The 23,612-nt window shown below is 40.2% G+C and overlaps 2 protein-coding genes across 8 annotated transcripts in view; one reads left to right on the top strand and one right to left on the bottom strand.

Annotated features, from left to right (window-relative positions):
• abi1a (abl-interactor 1a) overlaps positions 1-14,494 on the top strand; it is a 60,502-nt gene extending 46,008 nt beyond the window's left edge. For 2 of the 6 annotated variants that reach the window (XM_084710446.1, XM_084710447.1), the window contains 6 exons: positions 4,396-4,496; positions 5,793-5,924; positions 8,908-9,189; positions 12,107-12,193; positions 13,670-13,855; positions 14,139-14,494. In XM_084710446.1, the coding sequence (XP_084566572.1) occupies positions 4,396-4,496; positions 5,793-5,924; positions 8,908-9,189; positions 12,107-12,193; positions 13,670-13,855; positions 14,139-14,314 (964 nt within the window). In that variant the 3' untranslated portion in view covers positions 14,315-14,494. The remainder of the gene's footprint in view (positions 1-4,395; positions 4,497-5,792; positions 5,925-8,907; positions 9,190-12,106; positions 12,194-13,669; positions 13,856-14,138) is intronic. The other 4 variants (XM_084710449.1, XM_084710450.1, XM_084710448.1 and 1 more) reach the window with 3 other exon arrangements.
• A 3,704-nt stretch (positions 14,495-18,198) lies between these two features.
• pdss1 (prenyl (decaprenyl) diphosphate synthase, subunit 1) lies at positions 18,199-23,397 on the bottom strand. 2 transcript variants are annotated; one of them, XM_084747157.1, is made up of 11 exons: positions 23,191-23,394; positions 22,107-22,174; positions 21,799-21,931; positions 21,528-21,658; positions 21,203-21,344; positions 21,009-21,120; positions 20,316-20,425; positions 20,133-20,213; positions 19,806-19,919; positions 19,432-19,512; positions 18,199-19,197 (listed from the first exon to the last, which is right to left on the bottom strand). In XM_084747157.1, the coding sequence occupies exons 1-11, from the start codon at positions 23,344-23,346 to the stop codon at positions 19,057-19,059; spliced, it is 1,269 nt and encodes a 422-aa protein (XP_084603283.1). In that variant the 5' UTR covers positions 23,347-23,394; the 3' UTR covers positions 18,199-19,056. The 2 variants fall into 2 exon arrangements, with proteins under 2 accessions (XP_084603283.1, XP_084603282.1); XM_084747156.1 differs by having other exon boundaries at positions 20,133-20,425; positions 23,191-23,397.
• Positions 23,398-23,612: the final 215 nt, after the last annotated feature.

The raw sequence follows: 23,612 nt of genomic DNA on the forward strand, positions 1-23,612 counted from the left end.
ACCGTGATGTCCCTTTAACGCACTGACGCGGTACTCAGAGTCAGGCTGCACCCATCCTGCTCAGCTAATATTGCTGTGGCTTCACTATTTGATTACACAGGCTTGAAGTCGACCGTGCTTATTCAGCTCATCAGTCTCTGTCATCCTCAACTGAGGCCCAAATTCAATATCAGCTTCTGCTCTTTGTTCCCTGTTATTGTTTAATGTCTTTCAGTGGGAAATATTGGTCATGTGCAGGTATGATTGTTTTAAAAACATGTTTATTACAATCACCATTGTGTCCTGCTGATAAAATTTGATTATCTGCTTTAACTCTCCAAACCAAGCAGGATGCATGTAAGATAGTTTATGTCTCTGTGGATGAAGCGTACTTCAAAATGCAATAAGTTATTTAAAAAGAACTAGATAACTGTGTGTAACTTCATCTCATTGTCATGTTAGAGTATTTAACTTGCCTTTCACCCTTTTTCAACATTGTGCCAGCTGTTCCTCCTCAACAACCATGCACTTTTCACTCCTTTATTCTTACTTTATTTTAAACTAAATTAAAAGCTAAAGCTCTTAAAATGAGCTCTAATATCCATGTAAGAACATTCATGTCAAGCCGTGGACCTTTGCATGTCGTTCCCCAACTTTTTCCCATAAATAATTTTTTAAGAAAAAAGTTGAAATTCTCCTGATTTCAGCTTCTTAAATATGAATTTTTGTTTTACATCACTTGTGGATGTGACATAAATTGTGCTTAGGGGAGCTGCAGTATGCAGACCTTTTTTCCATATCTTCATTATTGTCTCCTTTTGGTTCAGCCTTGGCCTTACATGTTATTTGAAAGCATGCAACTTCTGTGCATTGTTTGTGAGACCATGTGAAAGTCACACTATTGTGCAACTCATTATATTAACTGTGCCCAGAGCCAAATGACTGGTTTAAGTAATTTGATCCATTTGGGCTGATAACATTTGAAAAGCCTAGAGGAGCTGCGCGATTAAAATGATCTCGTCCCATTCAAGTGAGCTAAAGCAGAAATTAGCTGGCTCGGCTGGTGGGAGTCTCTGGTATGTTTGCTCTGTGGGTGCCGGGAGCTGGTTTGGCCTCTGGGTGACTCGAGTGACATGAAAACCCGACTCTCTCTAGTGAGTGACTTATACAAACTTAGTTCAGTAAAAAGAGTCGAACGTCTCTCTAATCTCTCTAATAAAATTTGTTCAGGAGAATACTTTCAAAACAGAGTAGGACCAGGACAAGTATTTGCCGAGAAAAAAAATACTGAAAACATTTTAAACTAAACTTATGTTATATACAGTGAAATATAAATATAATGCAATATAGTACAATATAAAGTAGTTAAAACATAGGACTAGTGTATGTTCTTTGATTTTTAAATACTTAAATGAGGCTTTTTTTAAATATGTGACAGAGATGCGGAGGTTCAATGTATTATCTATAAATGTAGGGTTATGTTTATAACTATAAATATCTTGCACCAGCAACATATGTTAGTTTCCTGTTACCTTCCTGTCAGTTGCATTGTCTGTGCTGCTGACTTTTGTACATATTTTTGGCAAGATGGCTGAGCATTAAGTCTCAAATGACCAGTCTAAAAATATTTTTCAGTATAGTTTTTAATTTGGCTTAACTGACCTTTTTTAATATAACTTTTTTTTTTTAAATCTAAAATCCTGTTGCATTAGATTATAATGTCAGATTACAGCAGGTTTCATGTTCTGCTGTTTTTATGCTTCAGGTTATTTATGCACATCTGAAACCTTGATAGCAGTTTTCAGTCTTTTGTAAGTGAGGAGCTTTCAATCATTTTTATCTTAGATTATTCTCCAGGCTACTTTGTAAGTCTATTTTTTCCTGCTGTGTCAAGTCACATCATGTCACTGTGCCCAAGTACACGCTGACTTGCATATTGTCTTTACTTTGTGTTCCTTTTTACTGGGAACTGTCTTTTTCTTCATTTGCTCCAGGGATTTTTGTCAGCTGTGAGCAAGTGAGCTGGAACTTTTTTTTTTTTTTTGGTAGCTGATGTATAAATAACTGTGGAATCCCATTTCTGCCAGTAAAAGACAAAATATCCCCATGGTAAGTCATAATTATGTGATTAAAAAGTCATTTCTGAGATAAAATACTAATCCTGAGAGATAAAAAGTCATAATTTTAAAGTAAAGTTGAAATTATGGGATAAAATAATTATGAGCTAAAAAGGTAAAAATTATAGGATTAAAAAAAAAATCATATTTATGAGGTAAAATGGCAAAATTATGACAAAAAGTAAATTATAACATTTTTAAAGTCTAAATTATGTGATTAAATAATTAGTAGTTTTTTCCCAACTTAGTTTTTGACTTTTTATCACATAATTATTGCAATTTCTCATTTTTTTTCTCATAAATATCCAATCCAAATTTATTTATAGAGCATATTTAAAAACAGTTGACCAAAGTGCAATGTTTTTGTTATATAATCAACCTTTTAATCTCAATTTTTTAGACTTTTATCTCATCATTTTGACTTTATCACATTTTTTTTCTAATAATTGTCCGATCCAAATTTATTTAGAGAGCACTGTACAGTCTTTTTCGTTCTTTTTTTTTTGTCTTATAATTAAGATTTTTTAATCTCATAATGAATTACCATGGGGATATATTTCTATTTTACTGGTGGAAATGGGCTTCCATAAACGGCTCACTGTGTTGGGTGAATGAATGAAGGTGGAGCAGGCGAGATGAAGCTGAGTGCTTTTTATCTCACGGCGAGTGTTTTGAAACAAAGAGCGAAGAACGGGGGGAAAGCAAAAGCCGAGGAGGAGATAAATGGGTTAGTGAAGGAACGGGTAAGTTATATAGGGATTAGAATGGATAAATCCAGAACACGCAGACGAGGGAGAGAAGTGCGGCGTTCACTTCAAAAGAGGGATGACGTGATATTGTTTAGCCTTTATCCTCACTGCCACCAACATCCTTCAGAGGGGTAACCCCTGCTGGTCGCGCCTGGAGAGCCCCGGGGCTCGACTGACATGGATAAGAGAGGTGAAAGGGGGAGAGGGGGATGATGGGAAAAGGGGATAAAGGGATGGTGGGGGGAGGTGGGCACGGGAATCGGAGGAGACTGCGGGGTGAGGGGTGATGGAGACGAATCACTTTACAGGCGATGAGGAGATGAGAGGAGGAGGTCGAGGGATGGTTAGGGTTGAGAGGTAGGGAGAAGGATCAAGGGATGAAAGAGGCAGGGAAAAGGAGAGGTTGGGCGGGGGGCTGAGGAGCCGAAATGAGGATCAAGGCCAGCCCGAGAGGGAGAGCGAGAGCTGGAGGGGGGGATTTAGTCGGGCAGGGCATTGATCTACGAGCCCCGGGGTCAGGCAGAGGGTGAAACAGCGCTTATACAGGCCACTGTAGAGCTGACATACATCCTATATTCCCATGTCTTATATCCTCAGAGGGGCCGGGGCTGCGTGGTATTGATGAAATCAGAAGGGTGGTTATAAGTTATTTATTTGTTTATCATGCCTCTCAAGTAGAAATAACTGTATCACTATAATGTAATACAGACTTTTAGACCAGAAAAAGAGGACACGTATGTATCGGAGTAGAATAATCTTAATCTCTCGTTTGGCCTTTCATGATAATTAGGTTATTGATGTATCGTACAGTGTATGGACGTGACCTCAATCATTTTTGCTGACCTCAATACTGCCCACTGTGTTCACATGTGTGTTTGTTTACAAAAGAATTTCACCAGCATTTCAGACAATAGACAACAGTTTGACAGATTGTACCTCAGATTCATGTGTGAACACGCTTTGTTGCTTTTAGTTCATTCACTGAAAATGGAGCTGAGCCAGTCTGTTTGAATAGATTATTTGTAGAGGCTCGACAAAGTGTTTGTTTTAAATTTAACCTCAGATTAACTCCCATTCAACTGCCAGCCGCAAAATAAAAGCAAAATGTATTATTTGACTAAATACACAGACCGTATGATCGACACTGCAAATTAGTTTAGGTGTTTTGGGGCAAACAGAGGATCTGAAGCAGTATGGTTTGCATGAAAAGAATATAACTCAGTGCTGAATCATTTTTGAACTTGAACTGTATTCCATTTTATCTTGTTCTGCTGAATTAGTCTCCACTACAGTGACTCATGTCTTGCTCACCTGGGTGTGTCACTCTGCAGCTCAGTCCTAACAATAGACAGGAACAATCAGAGTAAGAGAAGAAGTGAAAATACAGACAGATGCTTGAGTAACACTCTAAAGTGCAGCATGAAGTCTTATAACTCTAAATAGGACATAAGCAGCAGAGTCCATATATCTGCAGTGTTACCTGCTGTGCAGTCTGAGCTGCCCCGAATAAAACGATGTCCTCTTTCTCTCCCGTCTCTTTCTCACCTCAGTGGAAGCAGCGGGGGCAGTGGCAGCAGGGAGAACAGCGGCAGCAGCGGTATTGGCATTCCCATCGCCGTGCCTACACCCTCCATCCCAAACTCTGGACCAGGTGAGCTTTGTTAGCTGCACAAAGGCCGGGCAGCCCTCTTTCACCTCGCCGATATCAAGCGAGAGCAGAATCAAACTCAACCAAACCTGAGTTTCTGTTCCGCTCTCTCATGCTCCAAACACTGGTTAAAAGAATTTTCTGCCCTGATAAGAACACTTTGGTATAAAAAAGAACAAATATTTGCTATTTATGTCCCAAAATCTGTTTTTGCACTTGGAATCTCTTGTCAGTTGAAGTTTGGCCTGTTTGACCTTTGTGAGATAAGATTCTTTAAACATTGACAGGCAGTGATGAGAATACAGGCTGTGCTGAGAGCCTCAGTCTGAGTTTACTTTGGTACATACATCACACAGTAGAGTAAAGGAATAGCTTGGATTATTTGCTGTAGTTTGGAGAAGGAAGAGGACTACCAGCACAGAAGCTAAGAAATGGACAGGGTCAGCAGCAAAAAGTATTTTAGCCACTTAAAAAAAGGTCCACATAAAAAAAATCAGTATCAGTTTAAGTGTACACTATATTTAGAATATTTTCACCACTTTACTAGTATTTTCTGATGGTAAACAACCATCTGTTTGCATAAAGGGACCGATTTTAAGGTTTTTGTTGAAAAATCCCAAATTTGCAGCAGAAAACAAGTTTATTCTTTAAGTATAACATGCATGTGTCTACCAATAATAGGCATTACTTGATGAGGTGTAAATGTAATGTACTATTTGCAGATAGTGTGAGTACGCTACACAAAGCCTATGTTTACCAGACAGGGATTATGGAGGCCCATTGTGTTCTAAGCACAGCTGATTCTCTATCCTACTGTGTAAATAGGCCAAGCTGCGTTAGGCCTGCTGCTTTACAGTGGAACAGTAAGGCCCACATAACACCCTGCACACAAGCGTAGCACTGCATCACACCAAACACAAGCCTTACATACTACTGCGTTTAACTTTAGCAAATGGTTTGAGCTGAAGAAGAAATATTTTGGGTTTGTGTGTAGCAGCTTTTTTTTTTTTTTTTTTTGTACCTCAGTGCCAGGATCAGGCCAGCAGCACAACACTAACCACAGCTCTCCCTGCAAGCTGGTCGCCATGGAAACACTCAATTCATACCACAAAGTAGTGTGTCAAAGTGTGTGCAGAGCAGCGCTGCGCCTTGACAAAGTCGAAGCACTCCACCGGCCCCAGTGGGTTCTCGAGTAAAGTGATGTGATGTTATGTAACAGTGTGGAGGTGCAGGAGGCGGCGAGGAGGACTGTTCTCCTCCTGCTTTAAATGGTTACTAATGTACAAACACTCCTTACAGTCCCTCCCATGTCCGCTCCCCCGGGAGCACCTCCCCCGCCCCCTCCTCCTCCACCACCACCTCCTCCTCCCATGGCCGGGCTCGGCCCCCCAGCGCCACCGCCACCTCCACCACCACCACCAGCACCCATAGGTGAGACTCGTCGACCTGCGAAGCCGCTCCTGCCGCCTCTGATGGTGGATAATCAGCTCGTCTACTTTGATCCGCTCATGGTGGAGATGCACAAATCAGGGTGTTGCCAATGGGTGTCTGACTGTTTGTTCACACTGCAAGCAAGAGGATTTGATTTTAAGAAATGCTGTTGCCCCCAAAAATTAGGTTGCATTATTTTATATTAAATTTTAAAGTAAACAAAACTTGCTAAAAAAAAAACACCGGTAAGTTAACAATAATAATCATAACAATAATAATGATAATCATAAAACAACTGAATGCCTACCTTCAAACTTTAATAATGGATGCAGCTGTTCTACAAACTTTGTGAGAATTTGCAGATGTGATTAGCTGATGGCTGATGTTGACCTTCCACATGTCAGCCGGATTCTCTGGTTCTTCAGCTCCGGCTTGCTGATCATCTTGCTTGCAGTGTGAACAGACTGTATATGAGCTTTTTTTTTTTTTTGGAGACAAACAGGTTACATATAACGTGTCTGGCTTTTTTTTCTATCCTGTTCGGTAACATTTTTCTCAATCCTCAGTGGTGGTGGTGCTTCCTTATTCTTCACAGATTTATTATGACTGGCTAATAAAGAAGTCTCATGTCGCCTAAGGCTAAAGTTAATTACTGCCTGCAGAATCTCTAAAATTGTTAATTTACATTTGACTTCAAGCTGTTATATATCTAGAAACAAATCCAAACCCATTGATAACTTTACACCCTAAATTCAAGAATGAAAGCTAAGGCCTTCGAGCTGACGTCTTGTATTCCATACAAAGATGTAAAATTAATTCACCTTAAGGACTTTGAGACTTCTTTTACACGGGTATCCAATTGTTTCATTTGAGTTCCTCTACTTTTTTTTTTTTAACCAGAAATGTGATTTTGGTTAAAGCTGCATCAGGCAAATAAATCCTAAATTCTGTTTTAAACCTTAACTGGGGCTGCAAAAGAACAATGTTTGTACTTCAGATTGTTTAGCTTAGCCCACTTACAGCATTGTCCAAGTGGAAATGTATGTATCACTAAACAGTTCCACAGTGTGACTGAGGATCTGATCTAAAAGGGTTAAAATAGCATTTACTTTTATGTCATCTAGACTTAAATGGTGCTATCTGATTTAGTAAATCACTTAGAAATTAGTCAATAGTTCCTACGAACTTAACAAGTGATGGATTTACTAATAGCGCAATCCACTTGGCGGTTATGGTCACTGAGAAATCTGCTTGCACATTAAGTGATAAATTGATACCTGAAGTGCGAAACCGTGAGCCAGCAGTCAATTCTGAGACAGCTCAACTCACAGCTGATGTCACATTATATGATTTCTGGGTAATGAAGTTTCAAAACATCCAAACAGCCGTTTGAGTGCTGCAACCATTCAATTTTGCCTAATGTAGCTTTAATTTACCCGGTGTATCGACTCTGAATCACTGAGTGATAACCGGCTCTGATTTATTATCAGAGCTGTGCAGGGCTGAAATGCATCCAGCTGTTTCATTCCTATCAACCACTGTGTGTGTGTGTGTGTGTGTGTGTATACGGTGGCTGCTTATATATGACTGCAGTCTTGAGCAGGATAATCATTTGAAACATGAAACATGCATATTTCATGCTCTAAATATCAATGCAACTTTTCAGCTATAATTATTCTTCCGGATGGTGACAATATAGAGAAGTTTGTTTGTCCTGTGTTCCTCTGAAGCTTTACTTCCTCTGGTTCCACCCATCCCATCTCTCCTCAGAGACCGCGTGTTATCCAGAAATGTGAACAGGAAATACTCTGTTTAACCTCTTCTCTCCCGCTCTGTTTTTATATATCTCTCTCACACACACTGCATATATTATCTTTGAGCGTATGTAAAAGGATAGAAGGATTTTTGAAGTGGGGTTGTATGAGGTACTAATCCATAGTTACCAACAGTAAATGGCGGTCGGCATATCCCCGGTTTGGAGAAGCAGCAGGAGTACTAGTGTAGGAGGCTGAGCAATGCATTGTTGTGGACAAGGTCAGCAACAAAATGTATCATAGCCACCTAAAAATATCAGTATCAGTGTAGGTGTATGCTATACTTTTCACCACTTTACTTTTCAGTCTTTTTCTCCAGGAAACTTTCATTAAATAAGTCAACTAACTCTCTCTCCAAAGCCAACAGACTACTTTGGCAAAACACAGGAATGGCTGGTCTACTGCTGCCTTAATCGGTTAGTTATGTGTGACTTTGGTAAATCTGAACTAGGGCTGCACAATTTGGTAAACAAAAAAAAGTCATATTGCGATTATTTTGACAAACCGGGGGAATGTTGACTGCCCTCTACTGTAGGTAATATAATTACTATGGATGAGTACCTCATACAATCCCTCTAATGTTGCTGTAACAGTGCTGTTGTTCGAAGAGATGATTTGGTTATTCCTAGACGGCCAGTGTACCGAAAACACCTGTGGACTCGATCACGAATCCTCCCTCTCCTTGCAATTTCTCCAAAAAGACATTTGGAATCAAAAAATGTGTGAAGAAGTTATCTTGGCTGCCAGCTGTGTTGAAATCTGAAGGTTCAGGCTGTTCTGTTGCTGCTCTCTCCTCTTTGCACACTCAGTCTTTTCCTTCCTCTAAAGAACCCTCAGGTGCAGGATTCATTCGGACGACCTTTTGGGACTCTCGTGTTTCGTTTTCGTTCATGAAATATCTCTGTGTAACAATATTATCAATGTAAAATCTGTGTTACTGCCCAGCTCACCTGCTTCCTTTAATTAGATATTAATTGTCTTTTTATAATCTGTGGGGCTCTAATTGGTATTTAAAAGCTGATATCTTTTTACGATCTTGATCATTCATGTTTTGGGTGCTTTTTTCCCCCTCTTCCCCTTTCCGTCTCCTCTGTCTAACCCCCTCTCCTTCCCTCTTTGATCCTGCCTGTCTTTCCTCTCCTCCTTCCCTTTTCTTTGGGTGTTTCTAGTGGTGGCCCCTGGGCCTGGTCTGGGCCCCGCTCCAATGTCCCAGTTTGGAACCATCTCGCGGCAGATTTCGCGGCACAACCCCTCCAACTCCTCTGTCTCTATGGTTTCGGCCACGGGCACCTACCGCCGGGCGCCGTCGGTCACTTCCCAGTTCTCCTTGCAGCAGCAGCAACAACTACAGCAGCAACAGCAGCAACAGCAGCAGCAGCAACAGCAACAACAGCAGCCACAGCAACAGCCTCATATTAACGGAGGCACTCCTGGCTACGGCCAGAACTCAAGTAAGGCCCTTCTGTCTCCAGTCACAGCCTGATTTACTGTCACTGAGGCACAGAACTTCATATTTTTCACAAACCGTGATGCACAGTCACAAGCTAAATCAAGCTAAGCTTTTGCAGCCACAGACCTGTATTTCATATTCGCAAGTGAGTCACAGCTTTCTGAAGGTCAAGCTTGCATTCCTGTCAGAATTATTGACTTTTCCTTTGAGTCTGAAAGTGCTGGTTAAGGCTTTTTATCCGACTGTGGCATGTCTTCAGTATTGATGCAGAATGTCTCGTCCTTGGGTTCTACAACAGATAAAATGCAGATAATCAATGTCCGCTAACAGGCGTGGCACAAGTTAACCTGTAAATGAAGCTAAAAGCTTAACTAGCTGCTGTCTAGATAGGTTTTAACAAGCGATCAATATTTGGATACATTGCTGAGATCATGACATCCAGTTCAGAGGCTTTTGTATTTACATCTGTCTCAAATCTTCCTGCTTCAAAATTGGATCTCGATGTGCAGAATAATCAGGTGGGGCTAGCCGACACAGTCAAGAAAACAAATGACATGGATGCATTTTTGAAGTGACAGATCACCTCAAAATCAACAATACGTATTTTTCCTCTTACCTGTGCTCTGTACTGGCACAGCTGCTGTACTCCTGCAGCTGTCAGTGTTTCCTCAGTGATGATGTTATCTTGCGGCTGTGAAATCTGATACTTTGACACTTTTTTTAACCAGTGAAGCCGATGACAAAATTATTCTCACAGTGTCTAATCACACCGGATTTCTCCCAAACATCTAACTGACGATGTGTTGTCCATAATTTGGTATTCTCCACTAGCTTTTGCCTTTATGTCAGCTATTCTAGCTATCAGTTAGCCTACATGGCTGTCAGATCAGTGACACCCCATTGTTTGGCAGGATGTGGGTTCGACATTTGTGTTATAGACATTCGCAATAAAAAAAATCCTGCAGACTGATTAGGCTTTTTTATTGTATGTTATATTATTGCTCATACCCACTACCTGCCTGCAGTTAGTTCATTTTTACCCCTGCCCTTATCTGTGAATTTATATAAATATGGTTTTATACCCGTTACACAACTTTTTTGGTGCTTTGAGCACCACAAGCCAAGTGCCATCTATTTCCATTATGTAAGTCTCTACGGCCAATATCTCCAAAACTCTGCAGCTATCTAGATGGATACATGGCACTACAGGTGAGAGGAAAAACATGTTTTATTGATTTCGGGGTGAACTTTCCCTTTAAGTCACTTTCTCAAGTAAAGGCCTGTTGGCTAATGCTACCACTTGCAGCTTAAAATAGCAAGAAAAAGCAGAGTTGGGTGACCTTTCAATTTACTTGGAGGATTTTTGTGGTCAAGATCAGATCACGGTGAGAGCCAGATCACCTCCAGATGTGGCCGATCGCGTTCCAATCACAATGTTTTCTGTGTGTATTCACACCTGGCAGTAACATGCTTCTTTCCTCTTAACCAGACAGGATATCCAGAGACAGATTGCACAACGCGCGCCAGGTGTAAATCTGCCTCTAGTGCCTCATGTCTGTAATAGTTGAGGCATTTTACCCAAAAGCGCGGGTCAACCTCACATTAACTGCAACATAAACAAACTCAATTGATTTTGTGTTCTGAATTAGAGAATGAAGTTTTAAGGAAACACATGAAGATCACGTTTTGATAATCATCTATAATACGATCCTACCAAAAAAGCCTTTTAAGTGCAGACACTTTGTGAGCTGTGTTTGTCTGTCAAATGTTTATTACTCATAAATGTCTCCCCTGTAAAGTTCTAAGAGATCCAAGTGGTTTCTTAACCCTGTTACCACTTTTTGCTTCCTAAAATAATCATTTAAATCAAGACTCCTAGATTAGTATACCTGTGTACGAGGCAGCATCGATTGGCACCAGTCCATATAGATGTTATTATTCCTTAGCATAAATTTAAAGCTAAATTATTTCACTTAAAAAAGCATTTATGTATTTCTTTAAAAATATTGGTGACTGCCAAATTAGAACTAATCAGTGTAAATGTTGGCAATGATTAATGTAAAAATGTTACTGATTGACCCACTTATGCATCTAATGGTTAAGAATTTCCTTTTGCACATTCACTGTACTGCATCTAATTGCATTTCTCATGTAAAACACGGTTTCTGGTTGATTTTGGACAGAACCAAACCATTAGTGGACATCAGACAAGAAGACATGCATGTATTGAAGCACTGTGGCCTTAATGATTTTTGCTATTGTTGATCAGTCTTAGCATTCCTAAAATGAGACTGAAATGATTTGGGAAAAGTCTGAAGTCCTACAACAGGTCTAAAGGTAGTTCAGCAGGCTGGTCCTGGATTTAGGTTGAGTTTGAAAGACATCAAGGCAAACGGTGCCTCCCTCTGGCCACTGGCGTCTCTCACTTTTAGAGCCATGAGTGGAAACTGTCTGATTGACAGAAATCAGACATAATCCGCGCTTTATCCTCTGGCCTCAGTGATCCCCAGATACCATGTGAAATCTCATCACACTCACAGACGTCACCGCACAACTTTTCAGCGTTACAGCAGTTCTGTCTGATTTGTGCTGCAGCCACAGACAGTCGAATGAATTAATCTGGTTATTTTCTGTTTAAAATGAAAAAATTATCTAATATAATTTGGAATTTATAAACTGTCTTTTAACCAACAGGTTAATTCATTTGACTAAAGCATTTCAGCTCTGTCACTGTCCTGTTCTATATTAGACGTGTACAAGCTCACAATTCTTGCAGTGTCCATGTTGGTGTTGTGTTTGCTTGGGATTGGGGTGCACTCTTAACTGTCTTCTGTTCGTTCTTGGTGACTGATGGGCTTTCTCTCTGTTTTTATTTGTGTCCTTCTCTGCCTCTCTGTCTCTTCGCCGCTGGCTTTCAGTGTCTATCGCTCCTCCTCCTCCCCCCATGCCCCAGCTGACTCCACAGATACCTCTGACTGGCTTTGTGGCCAGGATGCAGGAGAGCAGTAAGTGAAGAGGCTAAAGACATACTTTCCCCTCCTTATCACTGCCAACTATCCCAATTTTCCAGAACACCTAGCATGCATTGTGCTTTTTCATCCTCTCCCTCCTCACTGTCAGTTGAGAACAATTAATACCAACCTCTTGCAAGAATATGTCTCATTAGAGTCTCGTCATGGTTTATGCAACTTTTTAAGTAGCTTTATCTGCAGTTTGGAGACAGATTTTTTTCTTCAGCTATGAAAGAGTTTTTTTTTTACTGTTTCTTAGTACCAGTGGGGTAATAATCCCTTTTTATTTAAAATATGTGCAGTGAGATTGTCATGGCTGCCACCGACTGTGCTTTTTGTGATTTAGTGTCATGTAGGGGGTTTTATCGCTGACTGAAGCTTGGTTTTCGTACACTGAATGTTGGTGTAGCACTGCAGGTTTGAGCTGAGGTGAATGATAATGTTTAGAGGAAAAAGTGCCAAAGGTGGCTGCAAAACAGGACTGGAGAAGATGGGGCTCTTTGCTTCCCCCTGCTGGTTTAAAACCTGCAGTACCATCAAATATTACAGTTGAGCAAATATTAGTTGCTTTATTCCATGTCAGAAAGCAGCAAAATTTGGACAGGATGAATGTTAAACAAACAGGTTTACAGCAGTTATAGTGTTAGATTTTTAAAAAAAAAGTTGATAAAATGGTTGTATAGTTATCTACTTAGCTTTTTATAGCTTCTTCCCCAGTGTAGATGCTGTCATACAAACCTATAATCTACTAAATATTCAGTCTCTCCAGGAGGTTGCGATCACAACAATTGATGCAAATTCAACCAATCTCTGTGAATTCTGCACAGCTGTGCAATTTTGTCCAATCACAGCAACTTCCCGCAAGTTCCATCAATCATAACAGTTCCCTGCATTTCAATAATCTGACTCAGAGTTGTATTATTTATTATATATGCTATATTATATTTTGTAATTTTGTGTTGTTTTGACTGAGCTAGTTATACAAAAAACACTTTTTTTTCCCTTGCTTGCCTATAACAAACACCTAACAAGATGTCATCATGCATCACAATTTTTAAAGAGAAGCTGGTGTGAAATCAGGCCGCAACAATCCCCCCAAAAAAGCTGTGGAATCCTGGAGGGACTGAATAGCATGACTCTGCATGTAATCATCATAAGATCAGTGTTCATAAATCCTGTGCAATGCCCTTTTTCCCCACATGTGCATGTCTGAATAGAGTTTCAGTGTCACAATGAAAGGAGCACAAACTACACAAACCACTTAAGAGGCTTAAACATGGAGTCTATGATCCTATTAAGTGGGAGGTCCTCACTGTGATGAATTTAATATTCAACTACCTTCCATGCACACACTCTTCTGCATGTCTGCACCGTTTATTCTGCATGATTCGGCCACCGCCTCCTCCATGTTGGCCAGTGATCTTTGACCTCTTGAGTCTTTGAATCTCACCTCCTGTGTCTGCTCAACAGTTGCAGATACTCCCACTCCTCCTCCCCCTCCGCCTCCAGATGACATGCCCATGTTCGATGACTCTCCTCCCCCTCCGCCACCGCCTCCGGTTGATTACGAGGAGGAGGACGCCTCTGTCGTGCAGTACAACGACCCTTACGCTGACGGAGACCCGCAGTGGGCGCCCAAGAACTACATTGAAAAAGGTTTGCTCAAAGCACAATCAGTTTTGGATAATAACTACCTTTATCTTCTCAAGATGACAACTCTCATAGCAAAGTATTGGATTCTTTTACCCCACTTGAAGAATTTTGTGAACCCATATTCTTGTGGTTTTCCTTTTGTTTCTCTGTGCAACATACTGCAATAACAGGTCATCAGTATCCATTATATATTGTTATTATCCTTGGCATGGACGACCCTTACGTCTTGCATCGGATACTCGCTATTACTCCTGTCCTGAACAAACTTCTCCCCTCCTGTTTCCAGTGGTGGCCATTTACGACTACAGCAAGGACAAGGATGACGAGTTGACTTTCATGGAAGGGGCGATCATTTACGTCATCAAGAAGAACGACGACGGCTGGTTCGAGGGCGTCTGCAACGGCGTCACCGGACTGTTCCCTGGCAACTACGTTGAGTCCATCATGCACTACGCTGACTGAAGGGACCTGGCAGTTAAAACAGTACAGTCTATTTATTCAGTCATATCATAATCCACTGAGAGACTGACCGCAGCAATCTTTGACTCCTGACTCGCATAGACATAACTGTATGATCCCCTTTTGATATGACAGAATGTTCTTTCCCTTACTGATTGCAAATAAAATGAAAAGTAATATCTATTTAGTTTATTTTGGTGTTATATGGGCGGGTGGGGGACATTTATGGAATATGTAAAAAATACAAACTAAAGTTTCTAAAGAACCGGACTGCACATGCTCACAAAGACGATGGTCACACAGCTGAAGGATGTACAACATGATCTTGCCTGGACAAAGATTCGGAGTAAGACTTAAGAGTATTAGGTTTGATGGAAGAAATAAAGCATTAATATCATGTAGACACCTTCAGTTGAAGTGTTTGTACTAGCAGTTGTATATAACTTGAGCTGCAGCCACTTTGGGTTTATGTAATGTGAATTCAGTGAATGTCGATTATATGATAGTTTTCATTAGTGGTGCCCTCCTCGACTCCGTAAGGCTCATTCGTAAAAATAAAAAAAACGCAGATGGCCTGTCGATAATTTACAAATTTTAAATACTGTATATGGTATTTCAAAGACAAACAATTACTCCTAAAAAAAAAATCAGTCTTGGCGTTAAAGCATGCAAAAAATTTTAAGAGATATAATGTAATCTTAAGTTTATTGCCATTATGCTTACATTATGTTGTAAATGTATTCACCTTTTTTTTTTTTTTAATTTTTATGACACTGTTGAAATCACTGAACTTTTTACACTCTGAATTTCAGGCCTTCTCATGGTCTCACCCTCCAAATGTTGATTTGCTTCATGAAAAATGAAATGGAGTTTACTTTTTCATGCATTTAGATCTGTTTGAAGATAGAGAACACATTCCATTTTTTGGCTTATTATCAAACATTTTAAAGGGACAGTTCGAATTATTTCAAGCGGGGTTCTATGATGTACTTATTAATGGTCAGTGCGTTACTTACAGTAGATGGCGGGCGGCATTGGTTTGATAAAGGAAAGTCCGAAAGTGTTTTTTCTTTACTATATAAGCTCACTGTGAAGTCCTCTACATAGAAATCCCTATATAGTGAGTAGTGAATGATTTTAGACATAGCCATTGACAGTTGTTTGCTTGCTAGCTAAAAAGTTAAAACAGTAAAAAGGGCCGACCTAAACAACAAAAAAACAAAAGTTTAAGTATAGCAATATTTTTTCTACTATTTTTACCACTTTACCTTGCATTCAGACAGTGTTTTCTGACAGGAAACTGCCGTTATATTAGCCGAATATCACTATCTTCAAACCAACCAGACTCCATAGGCAAAATCAGTAATTCTACCTCGCAGAACATGGGATTTGCTGGTCTACTGATGCCTCAATCGGTTTGTTTGTTTGTGTTATTGTGTGACTTTAGTGTTTTAAAGGATTAGTTTGGATTCATCGAAGTCGCAAAATGACACAAACGAACTAACAGATCGTGGCAGCGGTAGAGCAGCAGCTCCTGAGTTCTGCCAGGTAAAAGTGCTGATTTTGAGAATGAAGTTTGGTTGGTGTGGAGAGAGATATGTGGCTTATGTAACAGCAGTTTCTCGACAGAAGAGGCTGCCTGACAGCAAGGTTAAGCAGTGAAAATATTCTAAATATAGAGTACACTTTACCTGGCAGTTTTATGTGGAGTGTTTTTTTTTGTTTTTTTTTGTGGTGTAAAATGTAGTTTTGCTGCTGACCCTGTCCACAGCAGCACTTTGCTTAGCTTCCTACACGAGGGCTCTTATTGCTTTTCCAAACTGGGGACATTCCAGCTGCCATCTACTGTAGATAACACACTCACTATCAATAAGTACCTCATAGAACCACGCTTGAAATAATCCAAACTACCCCTTTGTCACATCACTGTTATTAACTTTATACTAATCCACATGAAACCTGTAGGATCCATTGGCAATAATGAGACTCTGACAGACTGCAGGTGGCGTGAAGCAGTGATGATGACCAGACTGGAATTGTCGTGCCTGACACTGCCATGTGACAATTCAGGTGTAACGCAGACCAATAAACAACTCTAATACCTCCTCTCCTCAGTCTTTCACAAAGCAACTATGTGACCTACCTGCTCTGGGTTCAAGGACCATGTTGAATGCTCTGAACATGAAATCCTCTGGGCTGCACAGGTGTACATATTTTAACTAAAATCAGCCAATCAATATTAGGTTTCACTCAGGTCTAGGAATCATTATTATAACATTGTATTTTTTTTTTTTTTCTGTTGGCCCTTGAACGTTCATCTAACACGACCTAATTTTTGACCTCCAAATGCATTCATTACCATTTCAGGATACTGCAGCTAATGCCTTGATATTTTGCCCGTTTGCTTTCCAATTTAAGAAAAGTGTTCCAGCTCAACTTCATGGGTAGAAATATTGAAATCTATCCCTGTCTGCCCTTCATTTGTACATATAATATGTTGATTGAAAAATTAATGTACAGTCTTTTATAATAAACAATTCTATGTACAACATGCATGTGTGGTCACTTAAAGGGATTTTTTTTTTAAAGAAGGAGCAAAGACTTAGTTTAAATAAAAAACATTATAGTAGGTTTATTGAGCACACAGTCATTGCAGATGTTAAGGCCTTGGTTGTTACAGGGCAGTAACCTCATAACATTTCACAAGTCAAAAAAAGACACATGACTTTTTGGCCTCGGAGGTGTGGACGGATCTCGAAAGACGATGACACACCCATGACAAAGTCTCACTTCCGTTGCGTTTGGAATCGCACAGATTTTGCAGCGTCTCCACGGCTCAGCGCCAGCGCGAAACAATCCGTCACGTCACAGTTGGCTGGTTCTGAGGCCCGGGAGGTCGTTGCAGTTACAGTACTTAATGTAATGAATTGTTGGGTTGCAGCTTTCAGTGCCTTTTAAGTTAATAATATTTCCTTTTCCAAATCAAAACTGTTGATACCATTCAGGAAATCCTAATTAGAGCCCGACCGATACGTCACTCAACCGATATTATGAGCCTGATGTTGACCTGTCACAGCTATATATGTCTAATACACATATATATGAAAATTTCTTTTCTTCTACAGAACAAAATGCCAGTTGTTTTAATTTGTTAACTTTATGGGCAGGATTTTATGTACATTTAGGCCTTTTCACACTGTTTTCTCAGCTCAGCCCATTTGGACCACAAGTGAGTCAGGCTTGTTTTTTCACTCACAACAGAAATACTTTCTTATTTTTGTTTTTTAACAGTGCAGCTGTCTGACAGTCATTAACATGACCTGATGCATATATTGAAACTTCATGTCTATTTTTTTTTTTTGACAATACACATGTAAACAGCAAGGCTGGTACCCTGTAAAAAAAATATTGGAAACATATTTTATCCACATTTTGTAACAGAGGCAGAGCAGAGTCCACTCTACAGCCCAAGATCGGCTCGCTCTGTTCCGGTTTAATCCCACAGACTCCCCCTTCACTTAACCCAACAGCTGGGAAACAAGACATGGGAACGTGTTGAACTTTTTCGGCAAAGTTTTCATGAGCAAACTGTACATTTACTGCCACTACACAACATCACTGCAAAACTTTAACCACTCTGCTCTGACCGCCAACACATGTCCACTCAGAGCAAATATTTTTATCATGAATCTTGATGTTACTGCCAGGGTCTGTGGTTTATGAGGTGCATCAATTATCATTTTTAGTGAATTTGCACCTTAAGTGCAGTGTGAAAAGCCCTTTGATCCTTTTTTTTTTTTTAATGTTATTTATAGTTATCAGGGATGTAACAATACTAAAGTACTTAAATAAATAATATGTAATGTGTACAACATTTTTTGTTCGTATAAAATTTCTTTTTCCTTTTAATGTTAAGTAGTTCTGCTTTCCTTTTTTTTTTAATAAAAGTAGCCACACAAAAATTTGGCATGAATAGTTTTGCCAGTGAATACTTGAATTATATATGTGCACTTGCAAAACAAAAACAATGCAGCAATTCTTATCAAAATATATAAATAAACATAAGCAAATAAAATAATTAACCATGTAATATCACAGTAGATACTGTCACAGTTGGGTATGATATTGAGAATTTTTTGTGATATCACAATACTTGTATTATTACATCCCTAATATTTATTTGTAATTAATAAATATACCAGTGAAAGTTTACTGTTTCACCACCCTGACAAATAACGTTTGTTGTTAAACTGTAAAATATCCTGCCTCTGTTAGATATTTGTCAATTTTGAGGTATCATTGCAAAAAATTGTTCTGGATAAAGAATATCAGCATCTGAACTTTGGCATCTGCCCCCAAAATCTAGTATCAGTCGGGCTCTAATTTGAATCAGAGGATTTACTAAAAACCATGTGTATTTATATACCATATTATAAAGCAACTCTGCCTCATGTATATTTTTTCTAGCGGTTGAGAGAGCCATGAATCAGGTATCAGTTCAGACCAGACCCCTGCATGCTGTTTTCATCCCATGATTTTGATTTAGAGTTCTGACATGTCATCTTGCTGCCACTTTCATCCGCAATTGGTACTAAAACCGGCGGCAGGGGTCCTTCCGAACCAACCGCCCATCACTCCTCACACCGTTTTTGTTCGACCCTCGCCTGTGCAGACACAGAGGGGGCGGCAGGGTGAGCTGCTTTCCCACAGGTAGCTGCCTGAAGTGAAGCCCGGCAGGTGGAGGTTCACTTGTCTCTGGTGAGCACCATCTCAGTGAGCCTGATGAGGGCGTCTCGCTCCGCCGACGGCCTCAGCATGCTGATCTGCCTGATGGCTTCTTGACAGTAGCGCTGGGCCAGGTATCTGGTCTGCTGCACGCCATCGCTCTGAAACAGAAGAGGAGGAAGAAGAAGACATCCTTAGAGAGCGCTGAGCTGTACTGTTCATCATGCATATTTGCATCGGTGAAGTTTTTATTACCTACAGTAGATGTTGTATTGCACGGCCCCAGTTTGGTAACAGAACATTGTGATGGAAGTGTACGATACTGTTATAGCAGTTTATGGATTGACTGAAATGGTTAACAAAAACCTCTGTTTACAGTGTATTATTGGTCGTACCTGAAGGACGTACTGCCAGGCTCGATCTACGTCTCCTTTGGAGCTGAACCGTCTCATGATCATTGCATGGAGCTCAGGAAACTGAAAAACAAAAAGAAACTGAGGTAAAAACTGACAGCAGACACTGAATCATGCCGTTTGTTCCATCTTCCTGGATGTGACTGTGCCCATACAGACTTGCCTGAATTTGAATATACTCCTTAAAAAATGTTTGATTTTTAAATATCTGGTGTTTCATCTACACAAAATCAGTCATGTACACCAAAATCTTTGGTGGGTGTGATGATAAAGGCTTTGAGAGTCTGGAAGTCTTGAACTTTCCTCTTTAAAAGTTGTTTGAACCGATGTACAATTACGACCAATGTTTGTCTCACCTGTTGACAAGCAAAGAGGACAGGTCCAGTGGCCAATCCCAGCTTGAGGTCTGCAGCTGAGGGTTTCCCCAGGTGACTTGCTCCTGATGTGAAGTCCAACACATCATCCACCAGCTACAGAACAGAGAAAAGTGAAACCATATTATTGTTTTATATACCTACAGGCAGTCAAAATTTAAGTTTTCACACCATTACGTCCTGGAAATAAACCAAATGTAACTGAGACATCCGTCCAGTAGAGCAGATTATCATCATTTTAATGGAGCTTTGGATCTCGCTTATCAAACGAATTATAGATGGTTGAAATACTAATAGATCATAAATTACCTGAAATGCGATGCCAACGTTCTTCCCGTACTGGTAGGCTATTTCGTGGACTTCGGGATCAGAGTTTACCAGAATGGAAACCTTGAATGAAAGAGATGAGACAGTCAACAAAAAGCAGCGAGCGCGGAAGCCGAGGCTTTTCTCCATCTCTGTGATATTCATGTGGAGACAGAACGTACATACTGCTTTACAACTGTTTGCAATAAGACTCGCTGTCTTCTTGAAGGTTTTCTCGAGGTAGTGTTTGAACCTCTCGTTCTCGTTCTCTTTGGAACCCAGCTGCATGAATTCTCCTGGAAGCACAAATTACTCAGATTAGGGTTTGTTGATGGACATATTAGCAGATTCTAGACAGTTTGTGCAAAGTTGTTCAGTAACAGTTTAACATTCAGCTTGAAGGGATAGTTTGGATATTTTAAGTGGGGTTGTATGAGTTATGTCTCTATAGTCAATGTGTGATACTTGGTTTATATAACAGCAATTTTCTGTCGGAAAAAGGCCGTCTGACAGAAAGTGGTGAAAACACTCCAAATATAGCATAGACTTAAACTGATTTCTTTTTTTTTTTTTTTTAATGTGGCGACTAATTTAGGTGACTAACCATAACCTCCTGGGCGTTTTGAGTGTAGCCTACATTACTGTTTCATAAAATGATTGTGTTTACTAGGGCATTGTGGCCCAATAAAATACACAGCCCATCAGGAATTTTTCCGTGTCTCCAGATTAGCCACTCGAGTCCTGACTGAAGGCGATACACAGACTATGGATAAGTATCTCATACAAAAAAAAACAAAAAAACAAACAAACTATTCCTTTAAATCAAGACAATTACTGGCTGATGTGGCAAAATGTACTAAATAATTAGGAACACTGTACCTCGCACCAGGTCCTCTATCACCTGGGACAACACTTTAACCACTGTGATGTTACCAATACGAGCCAGCGCCATGGAGGCAGCTGAGAGGATGAAATCTCCGGCCAAGATCGCCTGAAGGAGATACAAAACAAATGATAGTCATAACCTGGTAAGGAGTCATGTGAGCAGGAAGATCTGCTTTTATTTCCTTTACCTTTCTTTCACCCCACAGCTCATTGATGGTTTTCTTTCCCCTCCGTTTATCCGATCCATCTATGACGTCATCGTGCACCAGGCTGGCAGTGTGGATCATCTCTGAGATCATAGCGATGGCCCTCTGCCCCGGGAGCAAATCCCTGCAGAGGACAGAAAGTGGCACAGGAGGTGAGCTGACATAAAACCTGGATTATGCTTCATAAAATAATTTAAGAGTCACTACAGGGAGTGGTGCATCGTCATTCTTACAACTGTATCACAGGTCACTTTGGGTTACCTATAACAGCAAATAAAACAACATATGTAGGGTGATGTAGTTTTACCCGGCTCTGTTGCTGTGGATGTTGAGCGCCCGAGCCATCAGGACGACGATCATTGGTCGAATGGCCTTGCCTTTGCCATCAAAGTAATAATCACAGAGATCCTTCAGCTCTTCTTTGGATACGAAAAGCTCCTGTGAGGCACAGTCATAAAATTTAGTTTTACTGTTATTTCAATAATAATCAAATAATTTCTGATATGAACATCTGCTGAACATAACATGGCAGTAAAATTAATTTCTAACCAACCAATATTCTAGTCTGAAAAATGTACCTTTCTGATGTCATCATATAAACCTCTTAAATCTTTCTGGGCTAACGTGAAGGGGTCCTTCAGCTTTGCATCACTGTGTATCGTTCTGCAGCAGCAAGAGTGTAGTGTGGGATCCAGCAACCGTGACTTGTGTCTGTAGAGAAAGACAACACAAACAAAAACTAAGACATAAAACGCCCACAACAATTTCATGTGATTGTGTACATCTTACGTTGCTTGACATTTAACCAAAGTTGAAAAATGATACTGTGCCAAAAAGTGTCTGGGAGCATAAGGTGATAATAACAATGTGCAGGTTACAAACTCACCTGGTGAGAAATGAGGTTACGTTTAAAATTTTCAGGTTTGTCTGTGTTGGTAGAGCTGACGGCCGCCCCTGAAAGATCAAGAGGACATGACAACATAGGACAAATAAGTTAATTTTGCACCCCGATTTCTCCAAGACTTTCGCTCCTAACCACTTGGAAAAGACTTTTAAAACTTTTAGGCCCCTGTGTTACTATATTTAATTTACAGTAAGGCTGCACAATTAATCAAAATATGTCCAAGTGAGCAGAGATGCCCTGGCCTGCAAATCTTGCTCTCTGGGTGTAAGAAAACATGTTTGTTTGGTACAGACCCCCAAAAAATTCACAACATCATGATTTTCATTGTTTTTTAAGTAACAAAAATTCTAAGGGTATGATTTAAAAAGAAATTATATTGTGCAGTCCAACTTTCTCCACAAGGAATTACATTCCTCAATGCTCAGAGAAGGCTTTAAATACATATAGACCTGTGTGATAGTAGATATAAATTACACAAAGAGCAACTGAAAAGTTACCTGTTATAATAAAATAATAATAATACAAATAATCTAAAAATCCTGGTTCCTACTTAAATTAATCAGGTCACATAAAACACAGGCAACATGCTTCATCTTATTTTGAAACTTTGTAGTTTTTCTTCTCTTTAGTATTAATAAGTGTTTTGCTATGGAAATATGGAGTGACACACTTAAGTCAATGACAAATGAATGAATGTAGGGTGTAAATGAATGGGGATTTGAGCAGACATTGGTTAGGTTCAGGTGGACAGCTGGCTGAGTAAAGGACAGAGCTTAACGTAGTATCAGGAGCAGGTCTTGACCTTTCTGCCAGCTGAGTAAGCTCAGAATAAGCCAACACCCTCTGCAACAAGTCACCGTTCATTTAAGAAATTCTTACATGCAACCTTTTGCTAAACAAAAATGGTAGTGACACTGCCAGGAAAGCAACAAACACTGAAGTAATAAACCCGTCAGATGAATAAAACCAACACTCAGTAAGGCTGGATGACAGCTCGGCGATATGTATGTATGACCTTCCTGGATTTGACAGCAGGACTTCCAGCCGGGTGTCCCCGCAAACTCACCTCGTTCCCCGGCCTGGAGCTGCAGGATGACCGCCCCAGAAAGGACGCAGCTGCGGACAAGGACCTGCTATTAAAGTGCCACACGGTTTCATACAAACTCGTGCTCGTACAGTTTGTACTCAACCTCCGGCATTGCCTCCACCACGGACCCGCCATGTTCGCCAGTAGCGTGCATTGGGACAAGTTATATATGTAAGCGGAACCGGAAAAAAAAAAGCAAACCGTCGTCGGCTGATGACGTTCCAAACAAGGACGACCCGCCCTACTCTGCCTCTGATTGGCTATTGCTCGTTGGCTTCGTTGGTGTGCATTGGTTTGATTTATGTGTACGAAGTGTGATTGGACAGAGTCACCCCGTTAAGCCAATCAGAGGCCGAGTAGGGCGGGTCATGTCTAAAAAAGTATATCGCTAGCCGTAGATG

Source organism: Lutjanus erythropterus, chromosome 21 (assembly GCF_056507025.1).
Source record: "Lutjanus erythropterus isolate fLutEry1 chromosome 21, fLutEry1.hap2, whole genome shotgun sequence".
Lineage (NCBI taxonomy): Eukaryota > Metazoa > Chordata > Actinopteri > Lutjaniformes > Lutjanidae > Lutjanus > Lutjanus erythropterus.

What these genes read in the sequence shown, in the direction of transcription:
- pdss1 (XM_084747156.1), bottom strand. Translation starts at nt 23,346, where the DNA reads ATGGCGGGTCCGTGGTGGAGGCAATGCCGGAGGTTGAGTACAAACTGT. An exon ending in ATCCACAGCAACAGAGCCGG is followed by an intron (nt 21,345 to 21,527) that starts GTAAAACTACAT and finishes TGTCCTCTGCAG; the next exon opens with GGATTTGCTCCCGGGGCAGA. An exon ending in GATAGAGGACCTGGTGCGAG is followed by an intron (nt 20,426 to 21,008) that starts GTACAGTGTTCC and finishes TTGTGCTTCCAG; the next exon opens with GAGAATTCATGCAGCTGGGT.